This window comes from Trematomus bernacchii, unplaced genomic scaffold (genome assembly GCF_902827165.1).
Source record: "Trematomus bernacchii unplaced genomic scaffold, fTreBer1.1, whole genome shotgun sequence".
Lineage (NCBI taxonomy): Eukaryota > Metazoa > Chordata > Actinopteri > Perciformes > Nototheniidae > Trematomus > Trematomus bernacchii.
In genome coordinates, this window is record NW_022987593.1 from 15,150,007 (window position 1) to 15,169,199 (window position 19,193).

The 19,193-nt window shown below is 41.9% G+C and overlaps 1 protein-coding gene across 1 annotated transcript; it reads right to left on the bottom strand.

Moving 5' to 3' along the window:
- Window positions 1–4,138: 4,138 nt before the first annotated feature.
- Window positions 4,139–18,918, bottom strand: aftpha (aftiphilin a). The gene is made up of 11 exons (XM_034129715.1): window positions 18,745–18,918; window positions 14,349–15,665; window positions 13,896–14,246; window positions 11,031–11,188; window positions 10,484–10,613; window positions 10,036–10,092; window positions 9,296–9,421; window positions 8,942–9,005; window positions 8,006–8,089; window positions 7,075–7,198; window positions 4,139–5,562 (listed from the first exon to the last, which is right to left on the bottom strand). The coding sequence occupies exons 2-11, from the start codon at window positions 15,627–15,629 to the stop codon at window positions 5,421–5,423; spliced, it is 2,517 nt and encodes an 838-aa protein (XP_033985606.1). The 5' UTR covers window positions 15,630–15,665; window positions 18,745–18,918; the 3' UTR covers window positions 4,139–5,420.
- Between the last annotated feature and the right edge of the window lie 275 nt (window positions 18,919–19,193).

Below are 19,193 nucleotides of genomic sequence, written 5' to 3' on the forward strand. Positions count from 1 at the left end.
CAATTATAAATATTATTTAAAATTAAAGGTAATAATTTCATTTTACTTCACAAAAATACATTATTTTTCCAGGTTTTTTCACTTAAATTCTTGACTTTCATCTAATATTACATTACATGACATTACATGTTACTTGTTAGACGCTTTTATCCAAAGCGACTTACTTGAACCTGATCCGAACACCAACGCACTATCCACTGCGCCACACGCCTCCCAGATAATTTAAGATTTTTTTCTTTGACTTTGAAATCTCCAAGAACATAGGATTTTCTTGAGGTTTTTTTTCTATAGTTATCAGTTTATTACTCCCACAAATTATTAGTTTTTTAATCGGCTCTGTAAATGTATTGTCTTACCTTCAAAAGACCCCTAGTTTTGCACTTCAAGGGTTGGTAAAAGGCAACAATATATAACTTTTAGATTTTCCCTCCTAATGCAAGAAATGCATAATGTCTAGTTTCTTTACACTGGACCAGGGGTGTCAAACTCAAGGCCCGGGGGCCAAATCCGGCCCACGACTTCATTTTATGTGGCCCCGCAAGAGCTTGCAAAGAATATAATACGTTTATTATACGGTTACATGCCACTTTACAGAAGCAGGTTGCCCATAAACTACATGTCCCACAATGCATCTCGTTTTGTGACATGCACACTGAAGAGACTTGCAATTATTTGCCCTGGACTTCTGCTTTCAGACGTAGTTAATTACTAAGTTATTATCCTATCCGATAATAATCCAATTCAGAGGCAATGATGTAATATAATACATTATTTTATATATATATTCTATATTTATATAGTTACAACCGGCCCTTTGAGTGCAACCTATATGCGAATGTGGCCCGCGATGAAATTGAGTTTGACACCCCTGCACTGGACAGACATAGGATGTTTTTAAGCTAACAGCCACACCAACAACTTGTCTGTGTTATCAGACTTCATAACCCAACTTAGCTTAGCATAAAGTACGCTAGCCCTTCTTCAGAAGTTCAAAAATATAAAGATCGTCTCAAATGTGTTTGTCAGCGCTCACTTTTAACTCAACCAATGAAATGATTTCTTACTAAAATAAAAGTTTTGAGAGCTACATTTCAACCTGGAGTTAAAAAAAAGTATGTTGATGGTTTGTAGTAAAATGGTGACGCAAGGTTTCACACGCAGACGTTCCCTTTACCAGAAATAACTCTATGAATTATTTATTACCCCGCGGCTCTGTGTGTATTTATTGTATCTCTGGACACTAATATTTGGTTTGTACAGAAACATAAATATGTATTCTTTGTAAAGGATTTCTCCACCAAGGCTGCCCTCTCAGTTCAGGCTTAACTCCGAGGCCATTTTGGGTGGAAGTCTATGAAATATTCCGTCATTTAATAAATGATCGGAGGTTTTTTTTGTAATACTATGTAATATATTTTAGGATTTCAGCAATGCATACGCGCTCAATTCAACCTATGCCACTGTGTGTGTGTGTGTGTGTGTGTGTGTGTGTGTGTGTGTGTGTGTGTGTGTGTGTGTGTGTGTGAGAGAAAGTTGTATATGGATAAACAGTGGTCCAGTTTGAAGTGACTAAATCTGAATAGAAACTTTAAATAAAATAGTTTTTTTTACGTTTCAACCGGGATTAAACTTGCTGATGTGTGCCTAGATCTAAATATCAGTGGCCCAATACATTTTCTATGTTTAGTTATTGCAATGCTTTAAAATCAATGTTGCTAATCATTGATATATGAAAAAAATCCCCCTTGCATTTTGTGTGTTTTACACCAAAAATGGCATTATGTAAACAAACTGGCATTTCCAAAATCTTAACCTTTATAAATATCTGGTAGTTTTGTTAAGAAGCTATCTGAGCTGAAGCTGGTAAAGAGATCTAACTCAGTAAAAGTGGAAAATAACATTAAAATGTGATTTAATTGAATGGCAGTTAAACGCAGTGCAGTGTTAAAGGTGAACTGTGTCGCCCCCTGCTGGACAGACGCGGGAACAGCAGGGAGTTACACCAGTGAGTAGTACTGCATGTGTCCTTATGTGTTTTAGATAAAAGCCATCATACTTGACTTTAATTCAACATCCAATGCCTTTTTTAAGATTCAATACCTTTTCTTTTGTATTGCTAAGATCTTCCTGGAGTTGTTCCTCCACTATTCACACTGTATTTATTTATTTGTACAGCTTCAAATCACTTACTTTAAACACATTTTCAGTGTAAGCATCCACCTGTTGTTAACCAGTATTTAAAACGTAGAGACAGGGATCTAAATTAGGGATAGGAATTAATAAAATATTAACATTACACACTGTTTTTTATGAAGAATAAGTTACATGGTGCTGTGTGTGTTTTAAACCCTTATTCATAGAGGAGTATCAGCATCCAAAATATCAGAAAACCGTGTTCTTTGGTTCTAAATATAAGTATGAAGAATGTGACTTCCCAAACCCTTATTTTATTTAGATGTAATCGATTTAATCATTTTAAAACTGGCTCCATGTTGTTTATCCTGACTCTTCTTTGTCTGTTTCCATCCAGAGAATGAAAGATTGGTTGTTCTCATCAAACCAAATGTTTGTATTATTGTTGTTGTTTGTAGCAGCTCTGTGGCTCTGCAGGTTTGTACTGGACATTAAAGGGAGGGATGAAGTTATTCTGTACATCGGTGCCTTCTCCTATGCAATACATCATGTTTCCTTCTGACGGCGATTATTATTATTATTATTATTATTATTATTTGAATGTGATGAGGATTCAGCTCTGAGGGGGGGGGGGGCACTTTAGTAATTTTATTTTATACATTAAATGAAAATGATCTCATCTTTGTCTTCCTGTCATTTGATTGATATTGCCTAATTCTAGTAATAGTATAGTAGCATTCTTAATTATTCAGTCTCTAAATAAGTTGGACAAATAAATAAATTGACTAAGCTAGTTAATAGTGTAATTAAATAAAAACAGGTTAAATTTATATTATATATTTCTATTATTATTATTATGTTACAGTGAATTGAATGCATTTCTTTGAACATAATGCAAATATTTTTGCCATTTTTCTTTACAGGTTAATTTATTTTATAAACAATGTAATGTCTATTTATTTGTTAGCACAAGTTAGCCTCTGTTAAAGGTAGGGTAGGTAAGAATGGAGAAACCAGCTCGAGTGCGCTACAATTTGAAAGTACGCAGCCGAAAAGAATCTGCCCCTTCCTTCAGACTTCCTTACAGAGCCCCTCCTCCAACACACACGAACGCGCACATGACCAATGAGGGCACGAGATAAGTGTGCACGAGATGGAAGGCTGACAGGCAGGTAGGCCATCCAGTTATTTTACAGTATGCGAGTGTGTGAGTGAGTGCGTGTGAGTGTGTTACAGTATGAGTGTGTGTGTGTGTGTTACAGTATGTGAGTGTGTGTGTGTTACAGTATATGAGTGTGTGTGTGTGTGTGTTACAGTATGTGAGTGTGTCTGTGTGTGTGTTATAGTATGTGTGTGTGTTACAGTATGTGAGTATGAGAGTGTGTGTTACAGTATGTGAGTGTGTGTAAGTTACAGTATGTGAGTGTGTGAGTTACAGTATGTGAGTGTGTGTGTGTTATAGTATGTGTGTGTGTTACAGTATGTGAGTGTGTGTTACAGTATGTGAGTATGAGAGTGTGTTACAGTATGTGAGTGTGTGTTACAGTATGTGAGTGTGTGTGTGTTACAGTATGTGAGTGTGTGTGTGTTACAGTATGTGAGTGTGTGTGTGTTACAGTATGTGAGTGTGTGTTACCAATGAGGGCACGAGATAAGTTTGTGCACAGATGGAAGGCTGACAGGCAGGTAGGCCATCCAGTTATTTTACCCGGGCCGGCTCAGATGATTGGTCGTACTTTTTACAGCGCCACAGCTTCCACAGATGAATTTTTTTTTTAATGTATTTATTGTCAAAGCATTTCATGTATTCATTGCTATCGGGATGTTGAGAGCATTCCATGGAATATAACAAAGTGTTTCTGAAGTGAATACCCTAACCCCACCTTTAACATTTTGGCCAGAATTGATACATATATTTTCCTGCATGTCTGTGAGAACTCCTTGAATAAAACAAGACTTGGTTGATGAAAGTGTTCATGTGCGTCCGAAAGAAACAGAAGCGAGCGGAGAAGATAACTATTTTAATTTCTTGTGTACACTAAAAGTAAAATTTACACACTTATAGTCTCAAAAGAACCCGGGCATGCACGAAAACCGTTTGACAGGCTCTTCAAGTGATTCAGTCTTTTTCCATAGGAATTTTCCCGTAACATTTGACAGTCCATAGTTTAACTGTACACAGTCTAAAGCCACAGTGAACTATGATTACATCCATTTCATCTTTACAATGTGCAAAATCCTCCTGGGAGACGGGGCTGACAGTAGTATGAGCAAAACAACAAAACATGAGCGGCAACAACAAAAAGCACTTCATATTAGGAACAGAGAACAAAACCCGACACGAGGAAGCAGACATTGGTCCCTTAATTCCCTTCTGATTCGAGTCGACCTTCACTGACGAGAAACCTTAAGTTAAAGTGGTTTTAACCCAAAAAAAAAAGTCCTGTTTTAACACCCCCCCAAAAACAATAACAAATGAGGAACAGTGAGTGAGGACTCAAACAAGGAAGGAAACTTGTTTTATATCCAAAAGCTGGAATGTGTAGAAAAATTAAACGTGGAATAAAAATGAAAAGACACACCAGCGTTTAGTCGGTTCCCAAAGTAAATATAAACAGTCGTCCTTCAGTTCTAGAAACGGCGGATAGACTGTAGAAAAAGTAAATGGGGTGCGACATAATTTACGTTAAAAAGCTGTTCAATTACAAACAGAAAGAAAGACACGGAGCGGGTTAAAGAAACGTTAAAATCTACGGGTAAAAACTAAGGCCTTTAAACACAAGACGATCAGCTGGATTCTGCAGGCAGTGTGGTTTCAAGTCGATAAATATATATATATAGATTTTATATATACGTTTATAAATGTATTAATTTAAACATATATACCACTTCACTTTGATTCAGCCAGTGTTTCCTTCACAGACACTCAGACGTAAAATCATCCAGAAATCATTCAGAATAAAAAAAAAAAGAAAGGAAATTAAACATTTAATCCCTGATTATATACATGATGATTCTTCTAGAACACTTCTACGCCTTCCTCTATAAATTAGCAACTCTATAAATTAATTAATCTCCTATTCTGTGCAGGTCGTCGTCTGAGCGCTCCCCCCCCGTTTCCTGTGATCAGAAAAGAAAAGCGCAACTTAATAAAATAAAAAAGTATGAAAGGGAGGAACTGAGCCGCGGCAAAAGAAGAAGAAGAAAATGAGAACTGGTTAAAATGGGCCGAGGCAGTGGGCGGGGCTTAGGTGTCGGTTGATGATGTCAGTTGAGGGGGCGGGGCTTTAGTCTGTGGTTGCCTGGCAGCCGAGCGGCGTCAGCGTGGCGGGAAACATCAAAACTTTGGCCTGCATGAAGGAGAGGTCGGGCAGAAGGGAGATCACTTTGGACGCCTCGTCGCTCAGATTCTCCTCCTTCCTCGGCTTCCTGTCACACACACACACACACACACACACACACAACATGTTACCACACACACCTGAATACACACCTGAGCAGAAAGAGTGGTGCAGTGATGAAGGATACAACATATATAACAAAAAAACAAAGGGATTTTTATGTTAGATTTTGCTGAAAAGCTAATGTTTGACTCTAAAGGAACTACAGCACGTCACATGACTTCACACCACCACCGCTAAGCTAACTGCAGCTAATGTTGGGCTATAAAGGAACTACAGCACGGTCACATGACTTCACGCCACCACCGCTAAGCTAACGGCGGCTAATGTTGGGCTATAAAAGGAACTACAGCACGGTCACATGACTTCACGCCACCACCGCTAAGCTAACGGCGGCTAATGTTGGGCTATAAAAGGAACTACAGCACGGTCACATGACTTCATGTCACCACCGCTAAGCTAACGGCGGCTAATGTTGGGCTATAAAAGGAACTACAGCACGGTCACATGACTTCACATCACCACCGCTAAGCTAAAGGAGGCTAATGTTGGGCTATAAAGGAACTACAGCACGGTCACATGACTTCACGCCACCACCGCTAAGCTAAAGGAGGCTAATGTTGGGCTATAAAGGAACTACAGCACGGTCACATGACTTCACGCCACCACCGCTAAGCTAAAGGAGGCTAATGTTGGGCTATAAAGGAACTACAGCACGGTCACATGACTTCACGTCACCACCGCTAAGCTAACGGCGGCTAATGTTGGGTTATTAAGGAACTACAGCACGCTCCCATGACTTCACGCCACCACCGCTAAGCTAACGGCGGCTAATGTTGGGCTATAAAAGGAACTACAGCACGTCACATGACTTTACGCCACCACCGCTAAGCTAAAGGAGGCTAATGTTGGGCTATAAAGGAACTACAGCACGGTCACATGACTTCACGCCACCACCGCTAAGCTAAAGGAGGCTAATGTTGGGCTATAAAGGAACTACAGCACGGTCACATGACTTCACGTCACCACCGCTAAGCTAAAGGAGGCTAATGTTGGGCTATAAAGGAATTACAGCACGGTCACATGACTTCACGCCACCACCGCTAAGCTAAAGGAGGCTAATGTTGGGCTATAAAGGAACTACAGCACGGTCACATGACTTCAAGTCACCACCGCTAAGCTAACGGCGGCTAATGTGGGCATGATGATGTTTAGTTGTCTCATTTAGACAAGTTGATAGCAACCACCGTTTTTGTATTCACCAGTGGGGTATTTACTGAGTAGTTTATGTTGTAGAATAAAACATGAAAATCTCTCCAACTTCCAACCAGAGAACCTTTTTCAGGCCTCTAACCATAAACACGTTAAAAGAAACATTGATTTTGAGGCGATGGAACCAAAACTGGTCAAAATGCTGACTAATGTTCAGGTTTTAGTACTTGCTGCCACCATTATGACAGAGTTTACCCTGAACATCAGATTGAGTCAGTTAAATGCAGGAACATCACATGCCCCCCCCCTCCTCCTCCTCCTCTCTGACCTGGTGGAGGTGCTGGTCTTCTCCATGGTGGACATCAGGCGGGCGAAGGCGTCGGCGACTCGACTCCCCGAGCCGCTCGAGTCCAGCTTCGCCGTCGTCAGCTCGTACAGCTCCGGGTCCACTCCTACTGGGAAGAGGAGACGGAGAGTCAAAGCAAAAGTTTTTCTTGTCATTCAAGGTTGTTTTTCGTTAGTTTTTTTTAAGATTCACAGGAAGTGAGCAAAACTCTTGTCGTTTAGTTAAAAAGGAGAATTAAAAAAAAGCAGACAGTTAGCTTCTCACTTTGAGAAAAACTCACTTTTCTTGCATTATGTCACTATTTTATTTATTTGATGTGTGAAGTATTGCGTCTCTTTTTAAAGAAGCAGCAGGCGGCGCAAAGTGACACTCCTTCCCACCTTGAATAAAACTAAGTATTTTTCTTATTTTCCTGTATGTCAAAAACATTAACCGTTTAATTTGCACAGTCAAATACATACAAAAGGTATGCAAAACATGTTTACAGTTAAACCATATACTGCTCGAATATGTTCGTTTTATATACTTTTTTTTTGTGTACACGTCATGGAGTTTTCTTTGGTATATATACACACATGTTCAAATTGTTATTGTTCCTATTTTTCGTATTTATTTTAGTTTTTTTGCAGTACTTATTTTTGTCACCTCTTCTTACTATGTTTATCTTTATGGAGATAACCCCTAACCCAAATACAAAGTATAATTTGTGGATGTGAAAAAGTACTTATTACCAAGTCAACTCTTGATCTGACTCGGACTCCACATGATAAACACACTTATGATGATAGTCATGAAACCTTCCGATTTACGCTAAATTCTACCAGAGGCGAGTGTAAGCAGCAGAAAGCGGAGATGCGAGGTTAATATCAAGAAGAAGATGAAGAGGAGGAAGAGGCAGGGATCAGCTGCTGACCTGGGATGGAGGGAGAGCTGCTGGAGCCTGAATCCTCCACAGGACCAAAGAAATCCAGATTTAACAGAGAAGAGCCTCCGCTGGCTGCACGGGGTTAATCACACACACACACACACAATCATACACACACACAATCATACACACACACACACACACACACGAAACCAGAAACATGCAGCAGAGTCAGTGACAGAAGAGTAGAGTCAGCTCTATGTTACACATGTCTTCATGCAGAGCGGCCATGTTGTTTTTTATCAAGAGGGTTAAAGGGAAAGATCCACCTTCACTCACTGCGGATAAATACTTAATTATGTCTGAAGCATGACAACCAAAAAGTTTAAAGCGCGAGTTAAATATAAACATCTTAAATGTAAAAGTATTAAGTCGGGTATCATCTTGAATCAAAACATCTTAAATGATACCCAGCCTTGCTGCACTTTAAAACCAGTCTGCAAATGATTCAAGTTTAAATGTAATGCCGTATTTACTTGTTATTCAACATTAGAAAGTATAGTTAGGAAACCCTTCCTAAGCAGCTCTCTATGCATTTGTGTGTCCAAGGTCAAATAACACAGGTACCTGGCATTATTTTAATTATTGATCATTTGTTCAACTAAACTAAAAAGGCTTAAAAAAAACAGTCAAAACGCCCCAAAGAACTTCAGATCTCCTGCCAGTCCCCTTCCAATGGGTCTGACTTCCTGTCCCTACCACTTCTTAGGTTCACTATTTGTTTCACCCGCAGTGTTGTAATGTTTGTGGATCGTTTCCTTTAATGAAGAACGTTGTATGCATCTACAAAGTGTTACATATCTGAAATGTCCATGCTGAGTCAGGGTGTGAGAAAACACGATGTTAGTTAGAAAGGTTTGAGAAAGACAGACGAGAGACAGAAGCGAGGAGTGGGGGGGGGGGTTCAGTGTGAGGGTCGCCTACCATCCAGAGGGTTGGTAAGGCCACTGCTGCTCCAGTCAAACTGGACGGGGGGGAGCGCCTCCTGCTGGAGAGGAGAGAGGAGGTCAGGTTATACATCAAGTACTCTGTGTGTGTATCAAAGCCTGAAATTGACATAAAACCAAAACTCACATGCAGAAAATCCATATCCATTAAACTCTGTTGCTATTTGATACACACTTAAAATACATCAATAAATACACATATTTAGTGTTGGTTTTGGGTCTTTGCATGAACAAAACAAGTCTAATGCAGCATTTTGTAAATCGGCTTGCAGACCCTCAGGTGTCAGTAAAACTAACATCCCATGAGTGTGTCTCAGTGTCTCCGTCTCACCGGGGCTGAGTCTGCGGGACACGAGGTTTTTGTCTCTGGAGCCGGAGGAGGGGTCTGGGCTATCGAGGTGATCATCTCCGCTGCAGAGACGGGCTTCACGGGCTCTTTGGTGGGTTCCAGCATCCCCTGCACACACACACAGTTATTATAATTACTATAGGTCAGTTTTAGAAAGCTTGTTCATGTCTCCTGTGAATATGTTCATAAAAAATGTTTTAGAAAGTGAGACCTGCATGAAACAGTCTGTCATGTTTCTGGTGAAATCAGAGGTGTTACACTGCAGCAATCTGGTGTTATGAGAGGTTACTGTCCTTCCTAACTCATTTTATAAATACTATTGGAAACACACCCAGCAGGAGTTTGATTTCCGTCTTTAAGGAATATAACTCATCTCTATACGTCCCTCCCTTTACTTGCAGCGAGTGTCCTTTTTGAAAGGCTAAGAAAAAGCCTCAAGGAAACATCAGATTGTTGCTTTTGTGAAGTCCAAAACCGGAAGATTAGTTATCAAGACTGATGTTGATAATGTTTTCACTCAGATATCAGATGCACATCGTTGTTGGACTATAAATATGAGACTGTTCCCAGCCAAATGAATATTAATGGTGACGCTAAGAAGCCTCTGTTTGTGGCTACATGATTATCAGTAAACACATGAACTGGTGAAGTGTTCCAGTGTGTGTGTGTGTGTGTGCGTGTGTGTGTGTGTGTGTGTGTGTGAGAGAAGGCGCAGGACTCACCAGGCTGGCGGCGTACATGGGCACGATGACCGGCTGCTTCTTCTGTCCCGTGAACAGCTGCACAGTGAAGCAGCAGGTCAGAAACAACTCTAAATATCTCACACACAATCCTGCTGAGGAGTTCATGTAAACACAACTGTCACTGAGAGGAAGGTTTAGTTTCATGTTGCAGAGCCTAATGGCTGCATGAAGAGGTCAATACAGGGTACAGATTACTTTAAGTGGCATCACATGTCTTCTAAAAATGTGCTTTAAGCAGATCAGAAAGTCATTTGTCAATTTCTAAATTCAAAAGGGGACAAAATAGCTCTTATTACATCCTACATGACACACATTGATTACATTCTGTGCATGCTACAGTGGTTTTACATTTCTTTCCCTTGTTTTCCAGCTAAATGAATGAGGTGTTAGGCCACTTGGGGTCCAGCAGGGTCCAGCAGAGACTTACAATATTGCGGGTGTCGATGCCCAGGCAGCAGAGTAGTGCTTTGTTGCAGTAGGAGCCCCCCCACTGGTATCTGAGGCCGAACGACTCGTGGATGTCCTGAAGCTGCGACCACACGCCGCCATGAACTGAACTGAAACACACACAGACAGTCAAACACACAGAGAGACAGAGAGACACACACACAGAGAGAGACACACACCAGGGAGGGACAGGCTTTAAAAGACTAAGATACTTCATATTCATACAGCAGAGAACAAAAGCAGGATGGAGATTGATTAAATCACAAAACAAGGTGTTCTGGTATTGTGGTGACATAAATGTATATTATGGTGATGTTAGACTGTAGCTGGACTGCCCTGTTAATACATGTGTGTGTCTCTGTGAAAAGGGCAAGCAGGAGAGCAGAGGACATTTTGTTTTCGAAAAAATAGACGAATAGATGCGGAAAAAATCAGCTTTTTAAAAAGTGAATAAAAGTGACTATTCTCCAAGCTCTAGAGCACTTCCTGTTCCAGTGTATGTCTGAGGTCCCTCTGAGGAGGCTCACCTGCTGCAGGGCGATCTCTTCTCCTTCTCCTCGCCTCCTGGCTGATGGTTCTCCTCCGGTTCCAGAAGGTTCTTCAGAGACGTCACCTGGTCCTCCACCGGGGGGGCGGCCGTCTGAGGGAAGCTGCCCTGAAACAGCTTCTCCAGCCGGACGCACAGCTGCAGAGAGACGGCAGCCGGTTACAGACATCCTACTCAGCACTTTCACATTTATCTGCTATCTGAGGACTTCAGGAAACCATTAAGGAGTTGAACACCTGCAGCTTTACTCAAAAAAGCTTCTGTAAAAGGTCCCCCTGGGTCGTGACTAAAAAGCTGATATCTGCTAATATCAGAAGCATCAGAAGCAAAGAGAGCTGATCATTTAAAACTGCTCCATGGATCCTAGCAAGAGAAACTAAAAGCAAAGAAGTTGCATGTTTTGTCACGACCCTTACCTGCAACATCTGGCAACAACAAATATATGTGTGGATGCGTTGACTTCTGCCGATTGATCACATTTCTGTACCTCCAGTACTTCTCACCTTGTGTTAGTGTGAGGCAGCGCTGAGTGAAAACAAGTGGAAGAGCTTCATGATACAGACGGTGTGACGCATGATAGGTTGCATAAAACTGATTTCCATGAAGGCTCTGGCTCACAGCCATTTCAAAGATAGTTTTTAAATGTTAATACATTAACCAGAGAGTCTTTGACAAGTTTGCCACACTTAAATAAAAAAAGGAATGATCAAATCTGTTCTCTCTCACAGAATGTGTCTCCACCCGTACAGTAAAGCAGCACAGGGGTGTTGGAGGATTTCTACCATCATATCACACCAGTTTTTAATAGTTACTGAACTTAAACCCTTGATGAATTATCTTAAAAATCTTAAGTTAATGAAGATGGACAGTCACCTTTCAAATGCTTAGTGCTTTAGGACTATTGAACAAATTGTTTTTCCCATCCCCACAGAAACATATTAAATACTAAAATGTAGGCTGCACCCTGTCCAATAATCTGGTTCTCCCTGACAGTTTGTGATGACAGTTTGCAGCTGGGTGTGCTCCTCACCACACCCAGCTGAGAAGATGGCGGTCACTGAAGAAAGGGACTGTTCACACGCACAAACTATTACTACTTTATTCAAATCAATACTCTAACTAAGCTGTTTGCATGTCTGATCAAAATAAACTAATATCCTATTAACATGCAGCCGTGCTCATATTGACAAACATCACAAGACAAGGGGTTTCTTTTTTCCGTGCATATCCAAAAAGCAGTTTAAGTCTTCAGCAGAAGGGGGCGTGTTCCAGATATGTGGGCTTTCCTATTGGAGGCAGGCATCTCTATTTAAATTGAGTAGATTGACAGAGCTGAATGTAAACAGATAAGGGGCAGCGTGTCGCAAAGTGCGCTAAAACAACTAGTGAGTGGCTCCTCAAATACATGTTTCTAATTTGTTAAGAGGATACAGTTCCCAATCATTCCTGATTAAACTTTTGCATTTCGGAGGGGTCCCAACACTGGATGGGTTGTTGCGGGGACGAGGTGCTGCCGTACTGACATTTATTGTTTATTATTGACATTTTTGTGTTAGCTGACTGGTTTTCTATTTGTTTATCTTTTGTTTGTCTGTTTGTCTTCTGTCTGTGTGGGATTTAGTTTGCCCTGGTGTTAAGCAGTATTAACATTGTTACTCTACCTATTTTTCTATAAAGTGAAGATTTGTTTACCTACTTTTGATGCATGCTCTGATAGAATAACTGTATGCTGTTGAAAAAACCCAATAAACGAAATGTGACAAATATTCATGCTCAAAGCCTCTGTACACCTGAAAAGCATCTGCATATTGCACTTTTTTTAAATTGGAATATGGTACATTCCTTCCCCTCACACTGAAAGCAGAATGATACTTGAACACTTGTGTTCCCTGCAGGCTGTCACACTGGGTATTCTGGCTGTCTGCTAACACTGAATGATCAGAAAGGAGATCCAGCGTCACTGATGCAAGCTGCAGACGTCAGGGTTCACTACGAGTGTGTGTGATAATGTAGTTCACCTCAAATACCTGAGCAGGTCACATTTCTACACTCTGTATTAACAGTGTGTGTGTCACTCTACATATGTACCTATAGAACTGCACTGTCCACACACACCACCTCTGAAAGCATAGGATTTGTTTTTCCCTGTGAGCAAACTTTATTCTCTTTCTCCTTCAGTAGATCAGGAGCTGACCTCTGTCACTAACGGCTCGGTTCATGTTTAACACAAGCAGTGGGAGATGGTGTAAGCGTGCTGCTGACTCAGCTGGATATTGACAAACAATACACTGATGAAATGTGATCCTTTAGGACGACTTCCTCTTTTTAGTTTGTGTGCAGCAGAGCTTTTAGTTAGATATTATCGTCAAATATGGATTTAAAAGTATGTTTGGAATTTAATCTGTCAGTGAAAGTAAACATTTGTATTCATATCAAAGAGGTATTTCTTGTCAAAATTAATGTATATCTGGTTTTAGATGTCCGTCTCAAAGATGTCTACCTCTACACTCAATACATTGAATGTGAAAGCAATTTTGTTTTACATTTTGTTGATGCCTCATTGTGATCAAGTAATGTCTGTGGAGTATCCAACTTTATGGGGACGCTTCGGGAAGGATGTGGCTTTCAATGAACACAGCAAAAAAGGGTTTGTAGATGTATAGTATTATTAGAAACAGAAAATAAAGTGAAACTGCTGAAGTCTGGCCTGCTACTTTTGCAACTTATTAATGCCAATTCTCAGAAACGGCCATTGTTCTCTTGCTTTGCAGCTCGACATAAATGAAATCCTGATATGGGCTAATGGATGAATAACTGCAGCATGTTGACTTCCTGCTGTGCTTACCGCCTGTCTGTCTGTCCTGCTGGTTTCCTCGCTGACTGCAGGAACTTCACTTTCATGCCACTCCTCCTCTTCCCTCTCCTCCTCCTCCGTTCTGCTCTCTGCAGGAGGTGCGATGCTCGGCTCCTCGCTGAACGCCGCCCAGGACTCCTCCTCCTCCGCCTGCTGCTGCTGCTGATCCCCGAAGGCGCTCCACCCTGCGTCCGCCTCCCCGTCTGCGGCTTCTGCAGCCGAGCTGAAGTTACCAAAACTGTCGCTGACGGGGAAGTCTGCAAACTTGTCTCCATCCTCTTCCCCCACGGTTCCACCGGCGTGAAATTTGGGTGAGTTAAAGTCTCCAAAGTCGTCCTCCACCTCCTCCACCTCCTCCACCACCTCCTCCTCCTCATCCTCCTCCACTTCCTCCACCTCCTCCACCTCCTCCACCACCTCCACCACCTCCTCCACCTCCTCCACCTCCTCTGTGTTTGTAGCTTCCTGAGCAGGAGCAGGACTCTCCGTCCGGCTCGGCTCCTGCTGCACGTCCAGCTGTTCAAAGTCTGCAAAGCCCTGACCGCTGAATGAGCCGGCGTCTCCAAAATCCCCGAAGTCCTCGTCGTCCTCCGCCAGCTGACTGTAGTCGGCGGGCGTGGCGGCGGCGGTCTCCCCTTGGAGGGGCGGAGAGGGCACCGAGCCGGTGGTGCTAATGTCCCCAAACTCCTCCAGAGCTTCTGTGGAGAGCGGCCGACCCAACGATGTCTCCGTTTCTGTCTCCGTCTCGTTCCCGGAGCCCTTCCCGTCAGACTGTCCCTCCTCAGCGTCCGGCGAGAGGTCGTCGTCACTGCCTCCGTCTCTGGAGTCGTCCCCGTCGGCTACATCCACCCCGTTCAGGGTGAGGGGTCTGTTAGTGCAAACTGCCTCCGAGGCCTCCTGTGCAAAAGCTACTTCTCTTTGTTCAGAGTCAGAGTCAGAGTGGGGGCCCCGGTCCGTGTTGCACGAGCCGTCCGGGGCCTCAGCGGGACCAGAGTCAGAGTCACATGTGTCTGGTCCAGTTCTGTTTGTGTCCCTGTCATTGTCCTCTGATGTGTTTTCCTGCTCTATATTACAGTGCTCCTCGTGGCAGGCAGCCTCCGCCAACAAGCTGCCTCCCGGGGGATTGTCCGAGTCCTCGTTTGCCGTCTGGCTGAGGTGTCCTTCTGCATTGGAAAAAGCGGCAAAGTCTGCAAAATCATCCTCGGCTGGGATGCTGCCCGTGTCCTCAGTTGACGTTGCTTTTTTACAAGAGTGTACAGAATCCTGCGAGGAGGGGCTTCCCTGCACATCGAAGGTTGCAAACCCGTTTGTTAGCACTTCAGAGCCTCCGCCGTTACAACCAGCCGGCTCGCTGCCAGCTGTGTCGCTCACGGAGAAATCCACAGAGCCCGAGAGGACCTTTTTAATCTCAGTTCTTTCTGAGGGGCCCAGGTGGCTCCCCGGCACAACGCCATTAGCCTTGGACAGCTCGTTGTTGTTGAGGGTGCCGTTAGAGGAGCTGTGGCTGAACGCCGTCACCCCCCTGCTGTTCAGGAGCTCAGGAGGGGAAGTGGCGCTAAAAGCTTCATTCTGGTTAAAAGTGGCCGGGGTTTCGAATTCTGTGAAGCTGATGCTGTGAGGGACGTTGGAGAAGGTGTCGAAGTCTCCAAACTCGTCCTCCTCCTCGGCGCCGTCCTCCATCGGGGGCGGGGAGGAGCTGTACAAGCGGATCACATCGGGCTCCATGATTCTCTGGCAGTCAACGAATCCTCCTGGCTACACCTGCAAGAGAAACGTTTAGTTTAGTTTGTTTATAGTGTCGTGGACAGTCCCCATTGATCAACTGTCACAACAAACAGTAAATGGGGCAGCTTTAGCAAACATTGCTCATTTCCAGCTGTTGTCCAGATGATAACAGACACCTTTTTAAAATCACAATACATCAACAGCATTAGGTATAAAGAAAGGATGAAAGACAAGTAGATGGAGGCGAAAGGATAAAAGAGAACAATAAAATGCAAACAACACACGTTACTACATACATGTCACATATAGCACATCACAATCACACAACAGAGACGAGGGGCAACATCCATGATCACAACATGTAACACACACGCCATATCCAACACAGAAAAGGCATCATCAGAAACAAATAGTGCATCACAGAGGAGAATAAACCCCATCAACACAGGGAGTGAACACGGGCGGCTCTTCTGGAGCTCCAGGGCCGATTATCGTGATGTGTGGTTTGAGACGAAGCAGAAATTGAATTACTGAACCACTTAAAGGGGACAGAATGGCGTCAAATTGACAGTAATGAAGTGGTAATGAGAGACCTGTGATGTGTAAACTGAGAAGTGCTGTAAACAAACAGTGAGTTAGAGACTATAAACTATAATGTATTCATACAAGTTGTATCTATATTCATTTGATGTCTTCTCTGCCTTGTCAACACTTACAAATTAATCTTGACTTGACTGGTTTTATATCTTTCATTAACCCTCTCTAGTTGCATGTTTTTGACTGCCAACAAAATATCAAGTTATAACACATGATGTTATCATCACTTCCTTTCTTTTGAATATGTCCTTGGAAACTTTTTGGGTCTGTAAAGTTCCTGGATGTGCTCCAAAAGTGTTTTCTTTATGTGTGTTTGAAGTTAGTTAGTGTGCATTAGATTAGAATAAAAACAATCCACTGTTTACAATAAAAAATAATGTTGTCTATTGAAAATTGTCCATATTTTCCATAAATCTAATAAAAACAAGCTGAAGAACATTTACCCACAGGAACTATTTGTTGTAAATGCAAAATAAGAGTAGTTCTGAAATAATGACATGTCTTCAAAAACATGGTAGTGTTTTGGACATTTAATTATTTATGATGCCATAAAAATGGATCAGTAACTATCTTTATGATCAGTTAATCATGTATATGATCACAGTGTGTTTGTCAAGCACAAACACAAAACATCCCAGTTTCTAAAATATGAATTGTTGCTGCTTTTCTAAATGTCAGTTTAATAATATATTTTTTCTAACCATTTGTAACGGGAAATGTTAAAAATAATCATTTGAAATAGTCAAAATGATTCATTTGAAAAAAACAAAAGGTGCCGGTACTTTTTTCAAAGTACACATTTCTTTCATAAACATAGGAAATTACAATCCTGTGTGACCCAAAAGCATCTGATATAAAAGTTATGATTTCATGAGAGACGCAGACCAGAGTTTCTTCCTACTTTGACCCCTAAATGAAGGAGGAAACTCTGTTTGCATTCCCATACAGAGCCGGAGAAGTGGGCGGCGTCTGAAATGTGTGTTTGCTTTGTTGGCCTTATCTCATTGAATACCTGGCGGCAGGTACGTCTACACCTAGCCCCGGCAGCGCTGACTAGGACTACAGATATGCAGGTCCAGAAAGACAAGTTAGCTACAAAGGCTTTCGGGGAAAGAAAACACATAAATATGTTGCCCGTAGCTCCTTTGTTACCAAGGAAACTGATGTGCCTCCATCACAATTTAAGCATGTAATTTGTCCTTCTGCTGTGCTGTACTCTCTGAACCTCTCAGAAGACTGGGTTGAGTCACTGTGTCCAAAATAAGCCACAATTTAAGAGATAATTTTAGCAGTGGTGGAAAGAAACTAAGTATAGTGAGTTAAATACAACTTTAAAAGTACTTTTACTGGCGTAACTCCTTTTTCTGAAACTGTATCCTCCACTCGACGACATCTGAGACACAAATCTACAATTGAATGCACTCTTACAAGTAACTTTGCAGATTCAGATTAAACATCTTAATCAACTAATACATTGTGATGTCATATTAAAGGTTAAGACAGGTTGACATAGCACTCCATAAATGAATTCACATGATTATAATAGAGTAAAAAACATAATACTCTAATAGGCCAATTGCATGCTGGGTTTTGAGAGTATTTTCATGCGAAAAATGTTCATTTTAAATGCAGGAATAAAGTATTTCTACACAGTGGTATTGCTACTTTTACTTGAGTGAAATGTCGGAGCACTTGTTCCACCACTGCTGTTTGGTTAAAGCAGCTGTTTTAGACCAGCCCTTTAAACTAAAGTTAATATTTAGCAAACACAATATGTTATCTATTGAGACGATCTGTCGCCGTCATGACAAGGTTTGCATCTTTTGACAATTGTTTATTTCAGAATCCACAAACTCAAAATCAACCACTTTAGGCAATTTCTCTAGTTTCACACATTTTCCCCTACTTGTCTTAGGTTATAATTGAAACTAGGTGAAGAAGGCTAACTAAGCTAAATCGGTTGGCATCTAGCTTAGCAGGCTAAAAGGATAATGCTAACGTTTGCTCAGTATAAACCTGACAGCTCAGACGAGTTATGTAGATTTAAAAACGACTAACCTAGGATTAACCTAACATGAAGCTAACAGCTATGTTAGCTTTAACTAGGAGGCATCTAATTAAACTACAAGGCCGAGACAGTTCGCAGAGATGGGGTGTAACGGGTGCTAACCTAGCTTAGCATGCTAATGTATGAGCGATGTTGCCAGTAAACGGCAGAGATGGGGTGTAACGGTTGCTAGCTTAGCATGCTAATGAACGATAGCGATGTTAACGTGTCATTAGTTTGTCGCCCCTTTGCCGTGACGTTTATATGGATTAACAGGGTGATCACACACATATAAAGACTATATAAAATCAACACCATGACATAGGAGTAGATGAGAAGTCCAACACCTCGGATAACTACGCAGCTAGCGACAACAACAAGCATCTTCCCTGAGCTTTAGCTTTAGCTTCAGCCTCCTCATCCGGCTGGGTTTGACAGCAGGTGTCTTTAGAGAGAAACAGGTGAGCTCACCGTGAGATGTCCTCCGCTGATGTCCATGACTCAGGTAAAGCCGGTGCCGTCCATAAGGTGTCAGATTTGGGCCACCTGAGGAGTGCAGGACGGCTGAAAGTGAAGCAGAAACTGAAGGTTGAGTCAGCCGGTGCTGCTGCTACCCTGCCTCAATATCACCCAGCATGCACCGCGGTGACAGGTTCTTTCTGCTGGCTCCTCCAAAACTTTCCATGTTTAACAGGTACTTCAGTTCAGACAGAAAATCACAGATTTCACAGAAAAACACTTTGGTCAAACAACGTGGACTAATATTGCACTGAATCACTGGTCGTTAACATTTAAGCTCCATGAAATATGGAGCTAGGCACCAACAAGATTGTCTTGTTGATTGGTTAAAAGTTGAGCAGATGTTTTAAAACCAATTTTATTTTTTTATATTCAGAATATTTTAGTCAAATATCTGAAAA